General features: G+C 43.7%; 1 protein-coding gene across 6 annotated transcripts; it reads left to right on the top strand.

Moving 5' to 3' along the window:
- The first annotated feature begins 10 nt into the window (after window positions 1-10).
- Window positions 11-22,929, top strand: LOC136166222 (probable 2-ketogluconate reductase). 6 transcript variants are annotated; one of them, XM_065932251.1, is made up of 7 exons: window positions 10,060-10,320; window positions 12,712-12,827; window positions 13,770-14,154; window positions 15,049-15,220; window positions 16,445-16,623; window positions 17,969-18,065; window positions 22,717-22,929. In XM_065932251.1, exons 3-7 carry the CDS (start codon window positions 13,773-13,775, stop codon window positions 22,871-22,873), a joined length of 987 nt encoding a protein of 328 aa, XP_065788323.1. In that variant the 5' UTR covers window positions 10,060-10,320; window positions 12,712-12,827; window positions 13,770-13,772; the 3' UTR covers window positions 22,874-22,929. The 6 variants fall into 6 exon arrangements, with proteins under 6 accessions (XP_065788320.1, XP_065788322.1, XP_065788324.1 ...); XM_065932246.1 differs by lacking the exon at window positions 10,060-10,320 and adding an exon at window positions 12,116-12,164; XM_065932248.1 differs by lacking the exons at window positions 10,060-10,320; window positions 12,712-12,827 and adding an exon at window positions 11-315.
- Window positions 22,930-23,828: the final 899 nt, after the last annotated feature.

Genomic DNA, 23,828 nt, shown 5'->3' with positions numbered 1-23,828 from the left:
AGAGCGTGCGCGCCGTCGAGTGCGCGCGCGCGCCCGGGCCGGGCAGGGCCGTGGACTCCACTCTGAGGGACTGGGGGCTGAAGGTGGCGGCGGCTGCTTCAGACCTACTGCGTCTCCAGTGAGTCGGCGTCCGAGCTTCCGCGATGCGACCGGGATCTGGGAGTGAACGAAGAGAATAACCTCTCTGAGGACAGGCTCGTCGCCATTCACTCCCACACAGAGCCCCCCTAATTAATCGTTTTGGAGGCCCTGCTTTCCAGACGCAAGCACAGTTGCTTTACTTGTGAAAAGCGATTCTTTAACAGAAGAGTAATGGTAAGACGCAAATGCACCCAAATAACTTATTGAAATTAGTGTTTCTAAACATTTTTGTTCTAAAATTTAAATAATATAAAAGTTACCATTTTAGCTATATAGTTCAGTGGCATTTAGTATGTTCACATCATTGTGCAACATTAACACTCCAGATACTTATTTTGTTAAAAAGCTTTGTTGAGATATTATTTACATACCCTTTGTGGCTCAGCTAGTAAAGAATCCACCTGCAATGCGGGAGCCCTGGGTTGGGGAAGATCCCCTGGAGAAGGGAAAGGCTACCCAGTCCAGTATGATAGCCGAGAGAATTCCATGGACTATACATGGGTCGCAAAGAGTCCGACACGAATGAGCGACTTTCACTATGTTATACTACTACCATCAAGTGATACGCGCATTTTATGGAACTCTGCGACCCAATTACGGGTGGGCATGGCAGTTCACTCCAGTATTCTTGCCTGGAGGATCCCCATGGACAGAGGAGCCTGGTGGCCTGCAGTCTATGGGGTCTCAAAGAGTTGAACATTTCTGAGAGACTAAGAGCACACGCAGCAGTTAGTCCCACATCCTTCTCATCCCTTTGGCTTTTAAGGCAACTTTTAATCTATCCTACTGCTACTGCTAAGTCACTTCAGTCGTGTCCGACTCTGTGCGACTCCACCCCTGGGATTCTCCAGGCAAGAACACTGAAGTGGGTTGCCATTTCCTTCTTCAGTGCATAAAAGTGAAAAGTGAAAGTGAAGTCGCTCAGTCATGTCTGACTCTTCATGACCCCATGGACTGCAGCCTACCAGGCTCCTCTGTCCATGGGATTTTCCAGGCAAGAGTACTGGAGTGGGTGCCATTGCCTTCTCCGAATCTATACTAGGGCCTTCCCAAAGAGTCGGACACGACTGAGTGACTTCACTTTCACTTTTCACTTTCATGCATTGGAGAAGGAAATGGCAACTCACTCCAGTATTCTTGCCTGGAGAATCCCAGGGACGGGGAACCTGGTGGGCTGCTGGCTATGGGGTTGCACAGAGTTGGAAACAACTGATGGGAAATTATCAGCAGCAGCAGTAGCAGGGCCTTCCCAGGTGGTTCTAGTGGTAAAGAACCAGCCTACCAATGCGGAAGATTGGGTTCCATCCCTTGGTGAGGAAGATCCCCTGGAGGAGGGCATGGCAACCCATTCCAGTATTCTTGCATGGAGAATCCCATGGACAGAGGAGCCTGGCAGGCTGCAGGCTGCAGTAGGGTTGCACAGAGTCAGACATGACTGAAGCGACTTAGCATGCATGCAGGCAACCTATCCTAGATGTTTTGTGTAAATGGAAACATAAATATGTAGTTTTTTGACTTCTTCTCTTAGCATAGTGTTCTCAAGGTTCACCCACATTGTATAAACATAATAGCAGGCATCAGCACAGTTGACCCTTGAACAAACACAGATTTGAACTTACACATGTACTATGTGTACTACATGGTCTGCAGTTGGGTAAATCTGGGGAACTAGGGATATAAGGGGCCAACTATATAGTTATGCAAGGATTTTTGACTTCACAGAGGGTCATTACTGAAGGATCAACTGTACTTAGTTCCTTTTTGTTGTACAAGTTTTTGTATGGATTTAAGTCTTCATTTTTCTTGGTTATATACAGGTAGAGTAGCTGAATCATATTATAATTATGTATAATGTTTTGCGAAATTGCCAACTGTTTTCAGACGCAGCTATACCATTTTACATTTCCAACAGCAACATGATGGTATTGGATTTCTCCATGTCTATGTCTACTCTTGTTACTTGTTTGTTTTTGTTGCTGTTTTTTTGGAATGATACCCTGCTAGTTGTGATGTTTTATTACATCACAACTTTCCCTAATGGTTAGTGATATAGAGCATCTTTTAATATACTTGTTGTCCATTTGGAGAAATGTCTGTTTATCTCCTTTTGTCACTAAAAATGGATTAATTGTCTTTTTATTATTGAGTTATAGGAGTTCTTTATACATTCTGGATAGAAATCTCTCATCAGATATATGAAAATATTACCTTCCATTTTGTGGATTAAATTTTCACTTTTTTATTAGTATTGTTTGCAGTATAAACTTTTAAATTTTGAAGAAATCCAGTGTATCTTTTTTTCACTCTGTTGCTTGTACTTTGAGTGTCATATCTGAGAAACCATTGCCTAACTCAAGACCAGGAATATTTACTCCTCTTTCTCCAAAAGTTTTACAGTTTTAACTTTTCCTTTTAGGTTTGTGATCATTTTGAATAAGTTTTTGTGTATGGTGTTAGGTAGGAGTCCAAGTCCATTCTTTTGATTTTTTGTTTTGTTTTTGCCATTCCATGTGACTTGTGGGATCTTAGTTCACCAACCAGGGATTGACAACTCTGTTCTTTTGTATGCGGATATCCAGGCATCACAGAACCATCTATTGGAAAGATTTCTTTTTTTCACCATCAAGTTGCCTTGACACTCTTGTTGAAAATCAATTGACTTTAAATATAAGGATTTATTTCTGTAGTCTCTAGTCTGTTCCAATGATGTGTATGTCTAGCCTTATGTCATACCACACTGTCTTGATTAGCATAGCTTTGTGATAGGCTGTGAAATCAGGAAGTGTTAGTACTTCTATTCTGTTCCTTATTAAGATTGGCTTGGCCATTCTGGGTCCCTTGCATTTCCATATAATCTTTATGATTAGTTTGTCAGTTTCTGCAAACACACACACACACACACACACGCACACACACACACACACACACACACACACACACACACACACACACACACACACCCTGGGATTTTGATAGGAATTTTGTTGAATGTGTACACCAATTTAGGGAATATTGCCATCTGAACAGTATTAAGTCTTCCAAATCATGAATATGGGATATCTTTCCATTTATTTAGGCCTTCTTTAATTTCTATGATTTTTATAGTTACAACTATTCATGTCTTGCACTCTTTATTAATTTTGTTCCTAAATGTTTTATTCCTTTTGATGCTATTTAAATGGAATTGTTATTTTAAATATTTTCAGGTTATTCATAATCAATGTATAGAAATAGATTTTCTCATTTGGTTTTATTTGTTATTCCAGTTTTATTGAGCTGTAACTGACATACAGCATTGTATAAGTTTAAAGTGTACAGCATAATGATTTGACTTGTGTACATCATGAAATGATTATCACAGTAAGGTTAGTGAGCATCCATTATCTTATATAGATTTAAAAAAAAGAAAGAAAAAATATTTTCCCCTGATGAGACCTCTTAGTATTTACATTCTTAACAACCTTAATATATAATTTATAGCTGTGTTTATTATATTAATCATGTTGTACATCTGTAGTACTTTTTTACCTTTTTTTAAATGTAATTTTATTTATTTATTTGGCTGTGCTGGATCTTTGTTGCTGCATAGGCTTTTCTTTAGTTGTGGCAAGCAGGGGCCACTCTAGTTGTGGTATGTGGGCTTAGCATTGCAGCAGCTTTTCCTGTTGCAGAGCACAGGCTCTAGAGCGTTTGGGCTTCAGTAGTCACAGCTCCAGGACTCCAGGACACAGGCTCAGTAGTTGTGGCACATGGGCTTCATTGTCCCAGGCATGACTGAACTTCGTGGACCAGGGAATGAACTTGTGTCTCCGGCATTGGCAGGTGGATTCTTTACCACTGAGCCACCAGGGAAGTCCCACTTACTTCAGTTCAGTTCAGTCACTCAGTTTTGTCCGACTCTTTGCAACCCCATGGACTGCAGCATGCCAGGCCCCCCTGTCCATCACCAACTCCCAGAGTTTACTCAAACTCAAATCTGTTGAGTTGGTGATGCCATCCAGCCATCTCATCCTCTGTCCTCCCCTTCTCCTCCAGCCTTCAATGTTTCCCAGCAAAAGGGTCTTTTCCAATGAGTCTGCTCTTCCCATCAAGTGGTCAAAGTATAGGAGCTTCAGCATCAGTCCTTCCAATGAATATTCAGGGTTGGTTTCCTTTAGGATTTGATCTCCTTGCAGTCCAAGGGACTCTCAAGAGTCTCCTCCAACACCACAGTTCAAAAGCATCAATTCTTTGGTGCTCAGCAAAGCTCAGCCCTCTTACTTAAAACAGGAAATTTGTACCTTTTGACCACCTTCTTATAATTCTCCTTCCCTCAATCCCCCACCTCTAGTAAGCACAAATCTTCTCTTTTTCTATGAATTTTTTGTTTGTTTTTTGAAGCATAATTGACCTACAACACTATGTTGGTTCCTGGTGCACAACATAGTGATTTGATATTTCTATACATTACAAAATACAGTTGATTTTCATATAGTGATCTTGTACTCTTCGGGCTTCCCAGGTGGTGTTTGTGGTAAAGTACCTGCCTACCAACGCAGGAGACATAAGAGATGCAGATTTGATCATTGGGTCAGGAAAATCCCCTGGAGCAGGGCATGGCAACCCACTCCAGTATTCTTGTCTGGGGAATCCCATGGACAGAGAAGCTTGGTGGGCTACAGTCTGTAGGGTTGCAAAGAGTCAGAGATGTCTGAAGTGATTTAACACTTATCCTCTGGAACCTTGATGAATCATTTATTATTTTGAATGTTTTTTTTTAGTGGATTCCTTGAGATATTCTGCATATAAGACCATGTCATCTGCAAATAGGCACAGTTTATTTCTTCCCTTCCAATCTAGATGCTTTTTATTTCTTCCTTGTCTAACTGCCCTGGCTAAAACATCCAGTTCAATGTTAAATACAAGTGGCAGGAGCAGACATTTTGTCTTGTTCCTTATCCTAGCGGGTAAGCATTCAGACTTTCACTATTCAGTATTATGTTTGCTGTGGGTTTTTCACAGATGCCCTTTATGAGGTTAAGGAAATTCGTTTCTATTCCTACTTTATTGAATGGTTGTTTATTTCTTAATATTTATTTATTTTGGCTGCATTGGATCATTGTTGCCATGCACAGGCTTTCTGTCATTGCGGTGCATAGGCTTCTAGTTGTTATGGCTTCTCTTGTGGAGCATGGACTCTAGGATTCACAGACTTCAGTAGTTGCAGCACATGGGCCCTGTTGCCCTGTGGCAGGTGGGATCTTCCCAGAGCAGGGCTCTAACTGGTGTGCCTTGCATTGCAAGGCAAATTCTTAACCACTGGCCCTGTTTGTTTTAATCACGAAATGCTGTTTGGTTTTGCCAAATACTTTTTCTGTTGAGATGATCATATGAGTTTTTTACTTTATTCTGTTAATATGGTGTACTACACTGATTTTTGTATGTTAAACCAGTCTTACCTGCCTCCTGAGAAATCTGTATGCAGGTTAAGAAGCAACAGTTAGAACTGGACATGAAACAACAGCCTGGTTTCAAATCAGGAAAGGAGTACGTCAAGGCTCTATATTGTCACCCTGCTTATTTAACTTATATGCAGAGTACGTCATGCGCAGTGCTGGGCTGGATGAACCACAAGCTGGAATCAAGATTGCTGGGAGAAATATCAATACCTCAGATATGCAGATGACACCACCCTTATGGCAGAAAGTGAAGAAGAACTAAAGAGCCTCTTGATAAAAGTAAAAGAAGAGACTGAAAAAGTTGGCTAAAAACTCAACATTCAGAAAAGTAAGATCATGGCATCTTGTGCCATCACTTCATGGCAAATAGATGGGTAAACAATGAAAACAGTTACTTTATTTTTTTTTTACTCCAATATCACTGCAGATGGTGACTGCAGCCATGAAATTAAAAGACACTTGCTCCTTGGAAGAAAAGCTATGACAGACCTAGATAGCATGTTAGAAAGCAGAGACATTACTTTGCTGACAAAGGTCCAACTAGTCAAAGCTATGGTTTTTCCAGTAGTCATGTATGGATGTGAGAGTTGGACTATAAAGAAAGCTGAGTGCCAAAGAATTGATGCTTTTTAACTGTGGTGTTGGGGGAGACTCTAGAGAGTCCCTTGGACTGCAAGGAGATCCAACCAGTCCATCCTAAAGGAAATCAGTCCTGAGTATTCATTGGAAGGACTGATGTTGAAGCTGAAACTCCAGTATTTTGGCCATCTGATGTGAAGAACTGACTCATTGGAAAAGACCCTAACGCTGGGAAAGATTGAAGGCTGGAGGAGAATGGGACGATAGAGGATGAGAAGGTTGGATGGCATCACTGACTCAATGGACATGAGTTTGAGCAAGCTCCAGGAGTTGGTGATGGACAGGGAAGCCTGGTGTGCTGCAGTCCTTGGGGTCGCAAAGAGTCAGACGCAACTGAGCAACTGAACTGAAACCAACCTTGCATTCCTAGGATAAATCTTCTGTAAGTACTAGTATTAGTCTCTCAGTCATGTCTGACTCTTTGCAACCCCATGTACTGTAGCCCGCCAGGCTCCTCTGTCTATAGGATTGTTTAACCTATACGCTGAGCTTATCATCAGAAATGCCTGGGCTGGATGAGTTACAAGCTGGAATCAAGATAGGCAGGAGAAACATCAACAACCTCAGATATGCAGATGATACCACTCTAATGGCAGAAAGCAAAGAGCTTCTTAATGAGGGTGAAGGAGGAGTGTGAAAGAGCCAGCTTAAGACTGAAAAAACTAAAAAAGAAGCTAAACTAAGCTAGACTAAAAAAGCTGGCTTAGTTAAAACTAAGATCATGGCATCTGGCCCCATTACTGCATGGGAAATAGAGGGGGAAAAGGTGGAGGTAGTGACAGATTTCCTCTTCTTGGGCTCCAAAATCACTGTGGATGGTGACTGCAGCCATGAAAACAGAAGACAATTGCTTCTTGGCAGGAAAGCAATGATAAAGCTAGACAGTATGTTGAAGAGCAGAGACATTACTCTGCTGGCAAAGACCCATATAGTCAAGGCTATGGTCTTCCCGTGGTCACATATGGTTGTGAGACCTGGACTGTAAGGAAAGCAGAACACCAAAGAATTGATGCTTTTGAACTATGGTGCTTGAGAAAATTCCTGAAAGTCCCTTGGACAGCATGGAGATCAAACCAGGCAATCTTAAGGGAGATAAACCCTGAATATTCACTGGAAGGACTGATGCTGAAGCTGAAGCTCTAGTATTTTGGTCACCTGATGTGAACAGAAAACTCATTGGAAAAGTCCCTGATGCTGGGAAAGATTGAAGGCAGAAGAAGAGGGCGTAGAGAATGAGACTGCTGGACGGCATCACCAATGCAGTGAACATCAACTTGGGCAAACTCTGGGAGATGGTGAGGGACAGGGAGGCCTGGCATCTGCAGTCCATGGGGTCATGAAGAGTCAGACATGACAGGGTGACTGAACAACAACTCAGTTGTGTCCAACTCTTTGTGACCCATGTACTGTAGCCGGCCAGGCTCCTCTGTCCATGGGATTTCCTAGGCAAAAATACTGAAGTGGGTTGCCATTTCCTTCTCCAGGGGATCTTCTTGACCCAGGGATTGAACCCAGGTCTCCGGCATTGCAGGCAGATTCTTTACCTTCTGAGCCACCAGGGAAGCTAAATCATATTTGGTCTAAGTAGTTTTTCAAAATATGTTGCTGAATTTGATTTGCTAGTATTTTACTGAAGGTTTTGTGTCTATAACTCACAAAGGATATTGGTCTGTAGTTTTCTTGCAGTATCTTTGTCTGATTTTGGTATAGGGGCCTCATGGAATGAGTTGAAAAGTCACTAGTCTAGCCAAGAAAAATCGATTATTTGACCAAAGCTCTCCATTTCTCCTTTCATTCCTCTAAAAGTATCTGATCATTAAGAAGATGGGAATAAATAGGCTAAATCATCTCTGAGTTAATCAGATGTCTTGAATTAATTTTATCTTTAGAAACCGAATTCTTCATTTTAAAAATAACTAAACATAAGCATTAAAAAACACAATCTGGAATTCTCAAGTAAGGGCAAGACAGATATTCAGTGGGAGAAGATGTTCCTATGTCTCCTAATTGGGAAAGGATACACATGGCCAAACAGAGCCCTCATTCCTGTGGAGCAACTGGCTTGAGTTGAAGGCAATTTGACAGAACTAATTGTTACTAATAAAAAATTATTGAAGAGGCTTATTACTCTTTTAAAAGGATTTGCATTTTTAAAAGAAGAAATGTTTTAAATCAAATATAAGACAATGTTAAAGTGAGACTTTCTCTCAAATTTCAGCAGAGGCCCCAAATTGAAGATAAATGTACACTAGACTAATAACAAGAATAAATAACAGCTAAGGTAGGAAACTTCTTAGAACTGTCTGGAACTGAAAGAGGAGAGTAGAGTTTAGTAGAATAGAGTAGAGTGGAGACTGAAAGAGAACGTAGTGTTTTACTATTCTATCTCAAGGTCATAAAAAGGCTCTTGAGAAAGCATTGCCTTGCAAAATGGGTTTATTCAGGAATAGCAAAAACTGTGATTTAAAACAGGCAATCAATGGCAGAAGAAAGACAAGTCCAGAGAACAAAGGAGAAGAATCTCTTTTATAGAGAAGGGAGAGATGAGGGTGAAAGAGGAGAGTGAAGAAGCTGGCTTAATACTCGGAACATTCAAGAAACTTAAGATCATGGCATTCCGTCCTGTCACTTCAGGCAGATAGATGGGGAAACAATGGAAACTATGACAGACTTTATTTCCTTGAGCTCCAAAACCACTGCGGACAGTGGCTGCAACAATGAAATTAAAAGACACTTGCTCCTTGGAAGAAAAGCTATGACAAACCTAGGCAGTGTTACTAAAAAGCAGAGACATTACTTTGCTGACAAAGGTCTCTGTAGTCAAAGATATGTTTTTTCCAGTAGTCATGTATGGATGTGAGTTAAGACCATAAAGAAGGCTGAGCACTGAAGAATTGATGCTTTTGAACCCTGGTGTTGGAGAAGACTCTTGAGAGTCCCTTGCACTGCAAGGAGATCAAATCCTAAAGGAAATCAATTCTAAAGGAAATCAACCCTGAATATTCATTGGAAGGACTGATGCTGAAGCTCCTATACTTTGACCACCTGATGGGAAGAGCAGACTCATTGGAAAAGACCCTTTTGCTGGGAAAGACTGAAGGCTGGAGGAGAAGGGGAGGACAGAGGATGAGATGGTTGGATGGCATCACCGACTCAATGGACATGAGTTTGAGCAAACCCTGGGAGATGGTGAAGGACGGTGCAGCCTGCGACTGTGGGGTTGCAGAGTCAGACAGGACTGAGTGACAACAACAAAGGGGGAGCTGGGCATGGCTTCTTGTAATAGAGTGTCCATTGGAGTTGGAAGTGTAGTAGCTTCCCATTGGCTGGGTTGCTTCCAGACTGGGAGGAAGGTTTCCTTCCTTGTAGGCAGTTAGGTTGCGCCCTTCTTCCTGCTGGGTCACCAATCAAGGGAGGGTGGTGCCCAGAACTATCCCTTCTGGCCTCCCAACTCTATCTGAAGTGAGGTTTCAGTGTGTTGATTTTCACACTTCTCATGCTGAGACCGGCCTGCAACCTTCCGCACTGGACAGGCCCCACACTCTACCATCTAGACCCTGCTCCTGCAGGAGGCTCCGCCATAGCCGTCCCTCTAGGCGCCATTTGCCCTTCAGGCGGCTTCTCCTTGTGCCAAAAGTTCTCAGCCTCAGGGACCTAATGCTGGAAGTGCGGGCGTGGCCTAGTTGGATGGGGTGGGGCTGGCAGAGAAGGCCAGCTGGTTGTGGGCTTTGAGGTGAGGCTGGGGTGGGGAGGGGCGGGGCGGGGAGGGTCTGGGCACTGCGCTCTTTGACCTGAGCCTTCACTGTCCAGGTCTTGGCTGGGAGGTTAGGTTGGCTGGAGCGTCCCTTAAACCAGGTAAATGTACCCCTAGAATGTTGCGATTTGGGGGGGAGACTGGATTGAGCTCTGCCGCATAGACATGACTGACCTTGGACTTCACCTGGGGCAGGTGGACAGCATTAGCATCCTAAGACCCTTCTGGGCCCCCAGGGCACAATCCTGAAGAATTTAATAAGGAAACTCCAGTGTTGTTATTTATACCTCCCTTGTTCCAGAGAAGACTTAAGGTGGCTTCAGAGATTCTCAAGGTCATTTTGGACAGGTATGTACTTTTTTTCCTAAACTCTAGGCAGTGGCAGATTAAGCTTTAAATGAATAAGATTCAGGTACCCACATCAGATTTTACAGTTTATTTCCTACATTAGTCAAATTTTAATTTTTTAATCTTGCCTTTCTTTTCTCTGATATTTAGCAAGCCCTGACAAACCATTTCTTATTCATTAAGTCAGAAATGGCAAACACACCCTCAAGGATATGTCTTTTGGTATATCTTAATCTTCAGGTCCCTTTATCTAGTCATGCATGAATAGATCATTTGCAGCAAATCCAAAAATCAACATAAGGATGATTAAAAAAAGCAGAGGGGCTAAACATGACATCACCTACTCTATGTTACAGAGTTTTTTTTTTTCCCCCCAGTCTGTTTTTCTGAGCCTCTTCAGAATCAGGGATCTGTAGAGGACAGAGAACAAACAATTGTGATTTTATCCCCATGGAGAGGGCAGAGAGCTGCTCCATAGGTGAGATTGTTGTAGCCATGGGTTCCGGGAACCTGGAACTCAGAAGGACAAACTCACTCTGAAGGACAATGCAGATAGTGGAGTGCAGTTTATTACACCAGTGGGCCCAAGGCAGAGTCTCCTCTTAACCAAGGACCCCGACTAATTTTTGTGAAAACCTTGTATACCCTAAGTGTACTTGATCAAACCCACTTCCCCAAATTCCTTGAAACTAGTCTGGACAAGGTAAAGAGAGATATGATCAAAGTTAACCCATGAGTCATGTGTCAGAAGCCTAGATAGTTAAACAGTAGACATTATAAACATAATGGAATTTATGACTTTGTTCTATTACAGAGATAATTAGCATATTCTTTTATGCAATGGAGAGTCCAAGTACAAGTCCTGAGGCTCTTTTATTTGAGGGGATCTGGTTTTCCATTGGTATGCCATTTCTATAGACACCGGGCACTAAGTTCAGAGTCCATTGGGAGGGTGACCATGAGTGTAGCCTAATGTTTGCAGCCTGGCCTAAGATGGAGTCCAGCTCTGTCTATTTCCTCCTTCAAGATGAGGATAGGCTTTGAAAGGGACTAGAGAGAGGATCAGAGGACAGAGTGGCAGGGAGAGAAGATACAAGTCAGTATTCGCCAGTTTGAAGCAAGTCTTGGCATGTTGATGTGGGGATGATGGGAGGGTATTGGACTCGTCTCTCAAATACTGCGAGGAAGCTTTGTGAGGAAATAGAGTTTTAAGAAATTTTAAAAAAACTTTTACTGTGCTATATGAATTCAGTCTCTCTCTTTGGTATAAGTTTGTTTCTAGACACTTAGGTGGATGTCTAAATTGTTCTTCAGATTTGAACATTAGTAACCCCCTTCACTGAAGGCTTGCCCCCGGTCCTGCAGGCTCAGAATGCTCTCTTTCATTATCTGGGTCACGATGCAAGGCTGTGTGTTCCCCTCACTCTGCTTTGGAGGAGAGCAAGTTTCAGGGAGAATCACAGTCAGGCAGAGTGGCCTGAACCAGCACCTGTGGTCCTGCTTTTTTGTCCTCCTTCCTGCCTCACCCTATCTTTGTTTCTTTCTCTCTGTTCCCAAAACTAAAAATATTTTTTTGGTTGCAGTTGGTTTTTATTTTCATTTTTGCTTTTAAGTTAGAAAGCTCTTTCTTACCCCCCTCCCCCTTGCCTGGCCCCGCCCTTGCCCCTTCTGTGAACTGAAGTCACTCTCCTTTCTTGTGTCACCTGGTGCTCCCTGCCCCGTCCTGCTTTGGGCTCAGAGTCCAGCTGGGCAGCCACGGTCACTGGTCAGGGATCTACATGCCTTCCTCTGCACCTCCCTCATGAGTGCCATGCACATGTCAGTCTTACTTCTTGGAAGAAGAGGTTGGAAATTCATTCTACTTTATTTTTCTTTCTGGGTCTCAATTTTAAAGAGGTTTTAAAAGAAGAAAATCCTGAGTTTAGAGCCTTGGGTCTGTGGAAGGCAATTTCAGCAAAGTTAATACAAAGTCTTTTATTTTTTAATTGAGCAATCATTTTGCAAGGAGAAAATAACTAATTTTAAATCTGTGTTAGCAGTTCAAATTAAACAGTGCAAGGAGCATGCACATAGCAGTTAGAAAATAAACATGTTTGAACTATCACTCTCTTAACTAAAAACAAAGCTGTAAAATTTTTTATTTTTCCAAATTTCACCCATGGGTTTATCTTTTGACATGGACAAAATGTGGGTATCTAACAATACACCTTCTTTGTGGTGAGTTCCTTTGTTGTCAGCATGCCCTAACCAACCATCATGTCAATACTGGGCATCCAAGGACGCCTGCTAGAGGCAAGTCCACTTACTTCTCTCTGTGCAGAAACTGGGGGAGGAGAATGAGATGTGATCTCAAGGCGCAGCTGTAAAACACATCTGTTGATATCATGTCAGTTTCACCAAGAACCCAGGAAACCTGCGAGATCTTTGATCAGCTGCAGATCAGTGCTGGAGCCAAAGTTCCCTCTTTCAACCCTGCCCGCCCCTCTGAGCACCGGGGTCAGCAGCAGGTAGGACCCATGCTCCCTTCTAGGAAAGCAGTTAATAGGGATCCCACTTCCTGTCTCATGCTCCTTGGCTAGACTCCTGACTGTGAGTGGAGATGGTCAGAGGCTGGTGCTGGTGAAAGGAGTTACGGAACAAGGGGCAGAGTACAGGGACAGGGTGAGCTCCTGAATCTGCCCAATGCTCCCACCCTCTGCTATGGCCATCCCTCCCCACTTCGACTCTCATCTCTTCTCCTTTGGAGAGGCCACGAGTCACGTGGATGGTCTTGGATCTTCACTATGTATACCCACTGACAGTAATGGCATGATGGATGTGTGTCATTGTTCCATAACCAACTTGAAGCAGGCAGGAATTGAGTCTGCTCTCTGTAAAACTAAAGTCTTATCCTTAATGAAGCTCTTTTAATCTTTTACTCAAAGTCCAAGAAGTAACACAAGTTTTTTTTAAGCCAATTATTCTCCGAACTTTGAACATATTTTAAACACTTTTAGCCAAGTTTGTGACCCAAAGATAAAATGCACTTATTAGCCTCAACTCTTCAAAGCAGCTGGTTTTCTTTTCTGAAGAAAGCTATAAAATGTTTAAAAGAAAAAATCTTAGTTTAAATTAGGAACAAGGAACATAAGACATTATTTAATTTGTTTGACAGACAATAACAATTATCTTTTACTTTCACAGTAAAAAAAAATCAGTTAGTTACTGCAGCTGCTATGGCCAAAGGGCAGAAATAAAGACCCACGTTCAATAGGAAGAACGTGGGCCTGATGGGGTGTTGGTACCTTCAGAGTCCCGGTCTGTTGTGGTTCAGACTTTACAGGAATTCATCCAGGAAATAATTCCAGTCTTATAGTTCAGGAAATCTAAAGAATAGTAGAAGAGTATACAGGTTGTTCTCTTGAAAACTCTCTTCTTTGACAGCAGAAATTGCATCTATCTTTCTGTAGACCATGGGTGATCAGGACCTACCTGGAGTTCTGGTGTCTGATCTTGAAGGACCACATGGCATATGTGAAGATCATGCTGAAGACCTGAAGAGACACTTTAATCTCATTACCATGCAAGACTTTTTGGAAAATAAAGCACAGCTGGGTCCCAAGATCCAAGCTGTATACATCTGGGGCGGAAGGCCGGCCGTCAACCAGGAGCTCCTGTGCAGCCTGCCCTCCTTGAAGATCGTGGCCAGTGCAGGGGCAGGGTTGGACCATCTGGACCTAGGGCTCGTGGCCAGCTTTGGCGTGAAGGTGGCCAACACACCACATGCTGTCTCCAGTCCCACGGCAGACCTGGGGATGGCCTTGCTGCTTGCCGCAGCTCGGAGAGTTGTGGAAGGTAAACAGCCGGGAGATGTTGGTTTTCCAGATTAGATGACAGATGTTTAATATCACACCTGATAAAGCCCTGGTCTCTTCACACTGCGTCCAGGACTTTGTGGCCCTGGGGTGGGAGCCAGTCTTGGTTGCTACAGCCTACTCGGGGCCGGTCTCAGGCCCTGCACACATGCAGTCCACATGGTCTGTCTGAGCACTGTCTTTTCCTCCACCACATTCTACTCACTGTGCCATGGGGGTACCCATACATGTGAGATAATTTCAGCACCACTATGGAAACACCCCGGGGTGATCCATTGGCCAGTCAGCCTGCTATCCTCCATGAAGGCCCACACATGAGTAGGTGAGACCCCACCTCTCCACACACTGGACATCACTGGGAGTGTCCTGGGAAGGACAGTGCAGCCATTCAGCACTTGGCTGTCATCCTGGTGGAGCTCTGGGGTGAAGGGGCTTGAGGAGAGGAGGCAAAAGCCAGGCTGGTTCTCTTCTGATTGCTGGTTCACACATGCACACTCACACACACATACGCACTTGCATATGCACATAAACCATATAGAAACACATGCAGTCATATACACATACATGTAGTCAAAAACATACAGACACACACACCAGAACCAACAAATTTTAACTACAAATCTTCCCTTAATGTGAAAGAAGTTGCTTGTTTAAAGCATCATGCCAGGAGGCTTGGGTTTGTGATGAGGAAACTGCTGTCCGATCCAGCCTTCCTGCAGAAACATTTTGCTGTTGGATAGACGTGCCTGAGTGCGCAGGGTCCATCTCGGGCTTCCTTCAACCTCATCTCTCAGTCAGAAGGTCCCGTGAGGGTTGTGGGGATTCTGTGTATGGTGCTGTCCACACTGCCCACTCTGCACCTTGTTTATTTTAGGTCATGAGTTGGCTGTTTCACCACATACAGAGAACTTTCCTACAGACTATATGGGTCAACAAGTGACAGGGGCCACTCTGGGAATTATCGGCATGGGCAGCATTGGCTATAAGATTGCTCAAAGGGCCAGAGCATTTGAAATGAAGATTGTCTATCACAATAGGAAACGCAGGTAAAATTCAGAAAATAGACTTGAAATTAACTGAGCAGAACTTACATTATCACTGCCTTCAGTATGGTTTTGATATATTATTTCTTCACTTTTTATTCGATTCCCTTATTCTGTCTCTAGAAAGCAGGGTTGATGATCAAAGAACGGATTGTAGCATTTTTATGATTCCCTAAAAATGTGGCAGGTAAGCTTCTCTTCATGGAAGAAATTTCATCAGAGAAAAGAGATTTTGGCTCACCCACAATTATGTGCTTTTTAAATTTGTAAACTGATTCTTTCTGACCATGGGAGATGCTGCCCACACTTTAATACACATGACACAAGGGCACAGGGCTTCCTTCCCCCAACAGCGTTCGGTCTGAAACTGTCTTCCTCATACTCCATGAGCAGCATTTGGCCCAGCGCCCAGTCTTTTGATTCTGTCTCAGACCTGCCTGTTTGCCCTCACTTCATTGATGCCTCCTGCCTACGCCCTGGCTTTTCTCACCTGCATTCCACTCTGATGCAGAGGCCAGGGCTCTTCGGGGACAGGCATGTGATACGAGCAGGGCCTTCATAGTGGCTGGGTGTGCTGGCCGTTCCTTTCCTCCAGGCGGTCCCCTGGCCAAGATGTGTAGATAGAATCCATACAGTTTTGTATTGCGTATTTGTAGGGCAGGAGTGGCTACCAAGGCCGCTGAGCCCTCCTGGAGCTTGGCGTTTCTGTTGAGTAATCAGCTGCCTGGGGTGGGCAGAGCAGAAGCTAGGATCGAACCCAAAACAGCACACAAGCTGCCTGCACCAAAACCTTGGGTCCTTGCTCCCTGTTGAACACATGGCACTCCCGACCCTCTCCCATTTTGTTGTTTTTTTTTCTGGAGTTTCTGACGTGTTTGCGTATATCCAGCAGTGTCTCATGTCACTGAAAGCATGTCTGACACCATCGGCTGTACCAGCCTCTGGGGGCTCAGAGCTGAGTGAGAGGAAGCTCCTGTCCACAAGAGGCTTGCAGTCTGGTGTGAAATGCCACAGACACAGGGCTCAGAGCACCCAGAGGCGCAGGTTTCCATGGGTAAGCCCTGAGCTCTGGGTCCAGCCACCTCTGAACCCACATGGGGTCTGGCCCCATGGGGGACATACTGAGCATCCTGAGGGCCTCTGCAGCCCTCTCAGAAACTCCCTCCTGGGGCAAACGGATGAATTTCTAAGCAGAGAACATGGTCTTCTCCCTTGTTCCCTTCATAGAAAATTGGAGGAGGAGGAAGCTGTTGGGGCCATTTACTGTGAGAAGCTGGATGACCTGCTTCAGCGGTCGGACTTTGTGATGTTGGCTGTGAGCTTGACGCCACAGACCCAGGGCCTGATTGGGAAGCGGGAGCTGAGGTTAATGAAGCCCACCGCCATCCTCATCAACATCGGCAGAGGTACCCACTCCAGCTGTATGTGGGCTGGAGGGCTGTGCAGGAGGACACCCAGCCCTGGCCACTCTCTCATTTCCAGTCAACCTTTTCCCTGAATGGTCTTAAAAATCCACTAGACTTGTGGATGGTGCGTTAAAGGGATTATACTTTATATTTACAAATATTTCTGATTTTTATCTTCACATCATTTTGAGCCTCAAATTAGTAACATAAAAGAATGAGAATGCTGAACCTCTGTGGGAGTTTCATATCTCAGTGTGGGCATCTCCTTGGGTAGGGCCATCACAATTTGACTTTCCACGTGTTACCAAGCAAAAGTTACAGGGATGAATTTTCTGAGCCTCACTTAAGTCTGGTTATTTGACATTAGTGTAGAGCTTTGTGTGTCTGTGTACAGGAAGCCATAGGTCCTGTGTTGTAACTAAGTTTTCTGGAGCATTTGTAAAGGAGAAAACTGGCTCCTCAATGCTGGGGACCTGAGCACGTGTGAGGATTGGTACTGGCATCACACCTGCTGGTGACTTGCCTTTGGGGTTGGGGGCCAGAGGACATGTGAGACCTGGCACTACCAGCAGCTTCCTGGATCTCTCATCCGTAAAACCCAGATAACAGTGCTTGCCGTGAAATCCCACAGGGCCAAGCTAGTGTGCTTGAAGGTCTCGAAAATTCATACCCTGTTGACAAGCAGGAAGGACCAGTGCATTATGTGCTTTTGGTGATGTCAGAGGTTGGAGACAAAGATTCTAGAAAAGCAAACACTCTACGAAGGGCTTGGAGCTAGCACGCACAGGCTGGGTGTTGTGTCTTGACCATGGGGCAGCTCAGCCCACCAGTGAGAAGGGGGACTTCTCTGGTTGAGGGAAAGGGCCTCCTTCTCAGTACTGTTCAAGCAGGCCCTGCTATTTCACATTTGAAATGCAGTTATGGTTCATGTTTGTGGCTGCTTGGTTTTTTGGCATGTATATAAAACTATTATCTGGGGGCTGTTTCCTGGAATCCTCCAGTGGTTGGGAGGTGGTGTGGTGAAGTGGCAGGGCCCAGGCTCAGGGCCAGACAGACCTGGGCTCAGATCTGGGTGGATGTGTTAGAAGTATGTGACTTCAGCTGAGTATGCCACCTGTAAAATGAGTATTGTCTTCTGCTGGGTAAGCAGAGTCAGTGAGAAGCATCTGTGAAGGGCTTAGTGCACTGCCTGGCACATGGCAGGCTCTCAGTGTCTGAGAATAGATTGGCAGAATGAAGTTCACGTGCTTTTTGTCAAACCTCTGACAAGATCAAGATGTGTTTCAGTGTGACCAGAGAGCACTGCCTAACTTGGGCCTACAGAAGAGGGGTCTCGTCCACCCAGGTCTGCTAGTTGATCAAGACGCCCTGGTGGAAGCCCTTCAGACCGGGCTTATTAAGGCGGCAGCGCTGGATGTGACGTACCCAGAGCCCCTGCCCAGGTAAGGAAGCCGGACAGGATCTACAGTTCTCTCCCTCCGGTTGGGAGAGGCCTCAGACAGCTGCTGCTTTTGACTTCTGCAGCCACATTGAACCACATGTTGCAGTCACGTAGGGTCTTGGCCTTGGAGCATGCCCCTGGTGACCTGTCCATTTCTGCAGTGGGTCAGGCCTCTGCTTTAGCACCTCCACAGACAGGGCACTCAGGGCACTGGGGCCTCAGACCCCATGGATGGAGAACGCACAGAATAGTCTTTCTTCGGTTGAGCCAAATAGTCCTCCCTTTACCCATTGACCCTGGTTTGCCCCCTGGAGCATCAGAGACTAACTTTGATGATTTTTCTCTTTACAAACCTTCAGATAACCACCACATTTCACCATAGTCTTTTTTTTTTTTTAGGCTAAATATCTTCATATCCTTCACTTGTAGCCTAAATGATGTCATTTCCAGACACATTGTCCTTATTATTGCCTTCCAGTCCTTTGAAAATACTCTGCTGAGGACTGCACATAGTATTCATGTTGTGGCCTGACCACTGTAGAGAAGTTACACAGAGGTTGTGTTAGCAGAATGTTTTCTCACAGCCTCGTTGCACCTTAACTCATTAAGTTTTTTAGTCAGCTAAAGTTGAAATTGCTATTCTCTCAAGTTTTTTTTTAAAGTTTATGTGTGAAATTTTACATTTATTTGCATTTAATTTCATTTGCTTGTATGTTGACCGTGTGATCCAGCCTAGTGGAACTGGCGTTTTAATTCTCTTATTTATTTTGAATCTTGATGCTGTCATCTGTTAAACCAGCTATTCCTAACTTTTATTTCCATCCAGTAAGTAAATTACTGTCAGATGAATGTTTTGACCAAATTTGTTATCTAAGTTTATCAAGATTGGCTGTAGAAATTAGGCATATCTGAGAAAAACAATAATTTATTGAGAACAGTTTCTCAAAATGTGGTCTAGAGACCATTTTAAGGGGTCTATGAAGTCAAAACTATTTTTCTTTTTAAAGGTCTAATTGGCTTCACTTAATAATTCATGAATCATAGCCTCCAATTGAAATAAATTTATAGTAAAAAAAAATAAAAAATAGGAAAAGCAAAAAAAAAATTCATGAATCAGACAGCATCCTATCTAGAAACAGACAGAAGTTTCCACATCATAACTGTTTTCCTGATGCATAAGCAGTTGTTCATTTCCTCTCATGTTTTCTCACAAGAGCACAGCAGGGTTTCCTCAGAATGTGTGATGACATCATCACTCAGACAGTTAATGAAGTGTATGACTGTATTACATTGTTTTCAGTTTTAATTTCTAATACAATAAATGTTGATAGACATAATCCTCATAACCTCATGTTCTTTGGGGTTTTCAGTTTTTAAGAGTATAAAGGTCAAGTAAGCAAGTCACTCAGTTCAGTCACTCAGTCACGTCCGACTCTCTGCAACCCCCATGGACTGCAGCACACCAAGCTTCCCTGTCCACCACCAGCTCCTCGAACTTACTCAAACATTGAGTTGGTCATGCCATCCAACCATCTCTTCCTCTGTCGTCCCTTTCTCCTCCTCCCTTCAGTCTTTCCCAGCATCAGGGTCTTTTCCAATCAGTCAGTTCTTCACATCAGGTGGCCAAAGGATTGGAGTTTCAGCTTCATCATCAGTCCTTTCAATGAATATTCAGGACATATTCCTTTAGGATTGACTGGTTCGATCTCCTTGCAGTCCAAAGGACTCTCAAGAGTCTTCAACACCATAGTTCAAAAGCATTAATTCTTTGGCACTTAGCTTTCTTTATGGTCCAGCTCTCACATCCATACATGACTACTGGAAAAACCATAGCTTGGACTAGATGGACCTTTGTCGCAACATAATGTCTCTGCTTTTTAATATGCTGTCTAGATTAGTCATAGCTTTTCTTTCAAGGAGCAAGTGTCTTTTAATTTCATGGCTGCAGTCACCATCTGCAGTGATTTTGGAGCCCAAGAAAATAGTCTGTCACTGTTTCCATTGTTTCCCCACCTGTTTGCCATGAAGGGATGGGACTGGATGTCATGAGCTTAGTTTTTTGAATGTTGAGCTTTAAGCCAACTTTTTCACTCTCCTCTTTCACTTTCATCAAGAAGCTTTTTAGAAGAGAGCCACTAGTCTAGAACAAAAAATAATTTCAATATAAATAAAGAAGGATAAATATTTTAGACAGTTGCCAACTTACTCAAAACAGAAGTCATGCAATCACCCCTGTTGACTAACCTGCTAAAAAGAGCTTTTCCTTACAAGTCACAGGGCAAATACCAGTGTTATATCCCAAAGCTTAGTTTATCCTAATAGGTGATGTACTCCCAGTGTCCCACGTGAAATCATTTTTGTTAAAGCTCTTTTGCCAAGGTATTTATCAGATACGTTTGCGTTTTCATCTTTTTCAGGGAGACATTTTGATGCCGCTCACTGTGAAAAAAAATAAAAAGTAGGAAATCTTGGGTTATTTAGTCATACTACATAAGTATTCTTTACTTTACAAAAGGGTTTGCTACAAATTATTTTAAAAAGTTTCATTTGCCAGTAGTGCCAGGGGTCCCCAAGACTACCTTCAGTTTTAGTGATTGGCTGGAAAGACGTGCAGAACGCAGAAAAGCTTTTATACTCAACGGTTTCAGTTTATTACAGTGAAAAGACATAAGTTTAAAATCAGTAAAGGCAGAAAACTTCTAGAGTGGAGTCCAGGAGACCGAGGCTTGTCTTCCCAGCAGAGTTGTGTGGACAGTGCCTATACCTCCAGCAGTGATGCATGACAACATACATTAAGTATTTCCATCCAGGGAAGCTCACTGAGCGTTGTATCTGGACTCAGTCATGTCGGCATGGAGTACCCACTTGTCTGACACTTACTTCTTAGTCTCCAGCCCCTACAGAGGTCAAACTGATACAGACTGGCCAAGAGCTCTAGGCAAACAAAAACAGGCATTCACCACAAATTAAACCACTAGCAACAACTCTCTGGCTTTGTCCAAGACCCCAAGGATCAGATACTCTTACCAGGCAGTATATCTGAAGGGCTCACAGGTTATCTTCCAGAGGCCAGTCAAAGGCCAGCCTTGTCTTTGGAATGTGCAGAAGTCAAGAACTCCAAGCCTGCTTGCTGAGTTAATTCTTTATTACACAGGCCACCCCTGTGGCCCTTCAGTTCAGTTACTCAGTTGTGTCTGACTGCGACCCCATGGACTGCAAGGACCTTGGCCTAGGCTGTCTCACAGCAAAATGATATTTATTGGAGTATCTACATTTATTACAGTATTTATATGACAGGTTCAGCAATAGTATTGCTGTTAGACTATGCGTGACATTTGAAGGAGTCACTGTGGGGCAGGGATAAGATTTAAAGAAACAACTAACCCATTGTATTTTTGTATTTTTTGATTACTTGTTGCCTTCAACCTCTTCATCTACCACTATTTGTATGTTATGATGAACTCATGTAGCACTATTTAGTATATAAAGTTAGGTAATATTTAGCGAAATCCAGTAATTCCTCAGGCCAGACATTTCCCATTGATCATCAATGTCAGTGTTATCATCTGACTTACTTTCATGAGGTAGTTAAATCTTGCCAACAGTGCCAGTGTTACAGCATATTGCTATACATTCATGGTACAGTGCAGTTTAATTACATAAGTCAGTAACAATTGCAGAGGTATTTGCTATGCCTTCTCAACACAAATGTCTCTTGACTGTACATTCAGATATTCTTATGGGCAGGTGTTGGATTCCAAGTCCGCTGGGACAAAGCATCACCCTGTCTCATACCCTCGTACCTAGACTGTTTTCCGTTGTGTGCTGTTATATAGTAGGGCCCACCTGCTTCATAGGGGGGAACACAAGTGTTTTTCAGAATAGTCCTATCCCTGCTAACTGTACCACACAATACGTCTTATTTCAATCAGTCCTGGAGGTGAGGGTGGTTGCACTGCATTGGCATAAATTACAGGTGCTCGTAGAGAACTTCCATAGGTTTGGGGGTCCTTAGGATTCCCAAGGGTGTGCCCCTTAAGCTTCAGTAGCTATTTGGCGGGGAGGAATCACTGCCATGTGGCTACTTTGGCCTCTGTCTGTATTAAAATAAAGAGGCTCTGTTGGGCCAGGTGACAGCACTTTTCCAATCCTGAGTTCTAATATTATCCATCTTTATGCTTGAGTCTGCGTGAATGACTTCACTAAAACCTTATCTTTCCAGGCTGTCTCCCATTCTGTGCCTTCTTCCTGGAAGAGAGCTTCCTCTAACCTGCTAATCCTAGTTAAGAAATCTTTTCCCTTTGAAGCCATTCCCATTAAAGGTGCATTCATCTTGACCCATCATGCCTGAATCAGCACCCCAAGGCCCTTTCTTATCTTGCAGGTCACTGTCATTTAACCCATCATGCATGTTCTGCAATTGTGAGCTAATGGCCTGGGTGCAGTTAGGATATGTTATTTTACATCCAGTAATGTTGGGTCACCCAAACCAGGGTCAAATGAGCAGTTATCATCTAGCGTACATCTAGGTATCATCTCAGTACATCATGTGGCCTCCCACAGCCTTTCCCATCTCAGTGGGGATGTGAAACCAGAATATGAAGTTAAAGAAACCAAATGACTCTGTTTTCCTCCATTAATCTGTATTTCAGAGATCATCCTTTATTGGAGTTGAAGAACATCACTCTGACACCTCACATTGGAAGTGCAACTCATCAAGCAAGACGACAGATGATGGAAAATTTGGTTGAAAGCATCCTGGCTTCTTTCAGTGGCCTTCCTATTCCTAACGAAGTGCTGCTTAAATGATTTATGTGAGTTAAGCAGTCAGTGGGATGGAAACAGCAGATTAAATGGAAAAGAAACACTTTTGTATACTTTATGTTTGAGTCCATTATATAGATTGCATTACTACTACTTAGATGAAAAACTTAAGGACTAGTCATAATACTTAATCACCTGTTGAAAGTTTGCTAAATGCTTTTCTCACATGCTCACCACGTCCTCAAGGCAGCTGTAAGAGGGAAGTTGTGTTTCCATTCGTGAAAAAAACTGAGCACAGGGAATTACTTGTCCACAGTGCAAAAGCCTGCACTCGGTTTCCCAGTGAGTTGTGCTGCTTTCAATCTTGATAAATTCTGGTAAATTGACTGGATTACATAGTCCTCCCTGACAGTCTGATCACTATTTCAATCATTCAAAGAAAGGATAATTGTGCACCTTCGATGTGCCAAGTCCCCACTCAAGGGTTTACTTACTAGTAGGGGAGAAGACCAAGCAGTGCCAGGAGGTCTGTCTGAGCGGGAGCAAAGGAGCGGGGAGAGAGTGCCTAGTGCGGAATTACCAGGGGTGACCTTGAAGAGGCGTCTGGGGTGAGGATGCCTCCTTTCTGCAGCAGTTTGGAAGCTGTTTTTCTTCTCCACATAGACTGACGACCAAGTGTCACAGGAAGTGAGTAAACGAATTAGTAGCATAGAGAGGAAGGAACTTGATCCTTCCTAGTTGTGCCAGCAGCAGGAGCTCTGCTCCAGGACGCCGGCTTTTCATTTAAACCACCGAGTGAAGACGGACCTTACTTCCCTGCTCCTCATTTGATGTTCTGTAGCAAGGGAGTTGCAACGCCCCCGTCTCTGTTAGCTCCGTGCGTGTGCATAAAGTGTATTCCTCGCTCTGCAGTCTCCGCCTCCGGGTGTTTTGCGCGCTTCCCCAGCAGCAAAGTCCAGCTAACGCGGCACTCGAGGGAAGAACAGCGGGGTCGTGGCTC

This window comes from Muntiacus reevesi, chromosome 4 (assembly GCF_963930625.1).
Source record: "Muntiacus reevesi chromosome 4, mMunRee1.1, whole genome shotgun sequence".
Lineage (NCBI taxonomy): Eukaryota > Metazoa > Chordata > Mammalia > Artiodactyla > Cervidae > Muntiacus > Muntiacus reevesi.
This window is presented reverse-complemented; position numbering and strand designations above follow the sequence as displayed.

Coding starts and splice junctions, on each gene's coding strand:
- LOC136166222 (XM_065932246.1), top strand. CDS start 12,122: ATGAGTGCCATGCACATGTCAGTCTTACTTCTTGGAAGAAGAG. Junction 12,828..13,769: donor AGCACCGGGGTCAGCAGCAG/GTAGGACCCATG, acceptor ATCTTTCTGTAG/ACCATGGGTGATCAGGACCT. Junction 15,221..16,444: donor TATCACAATAGGAAACGCAG/GTAAAATTCAGA, acceptor TTCCCTTCATAG/AAAATTGGAGGAGGAGGAAG.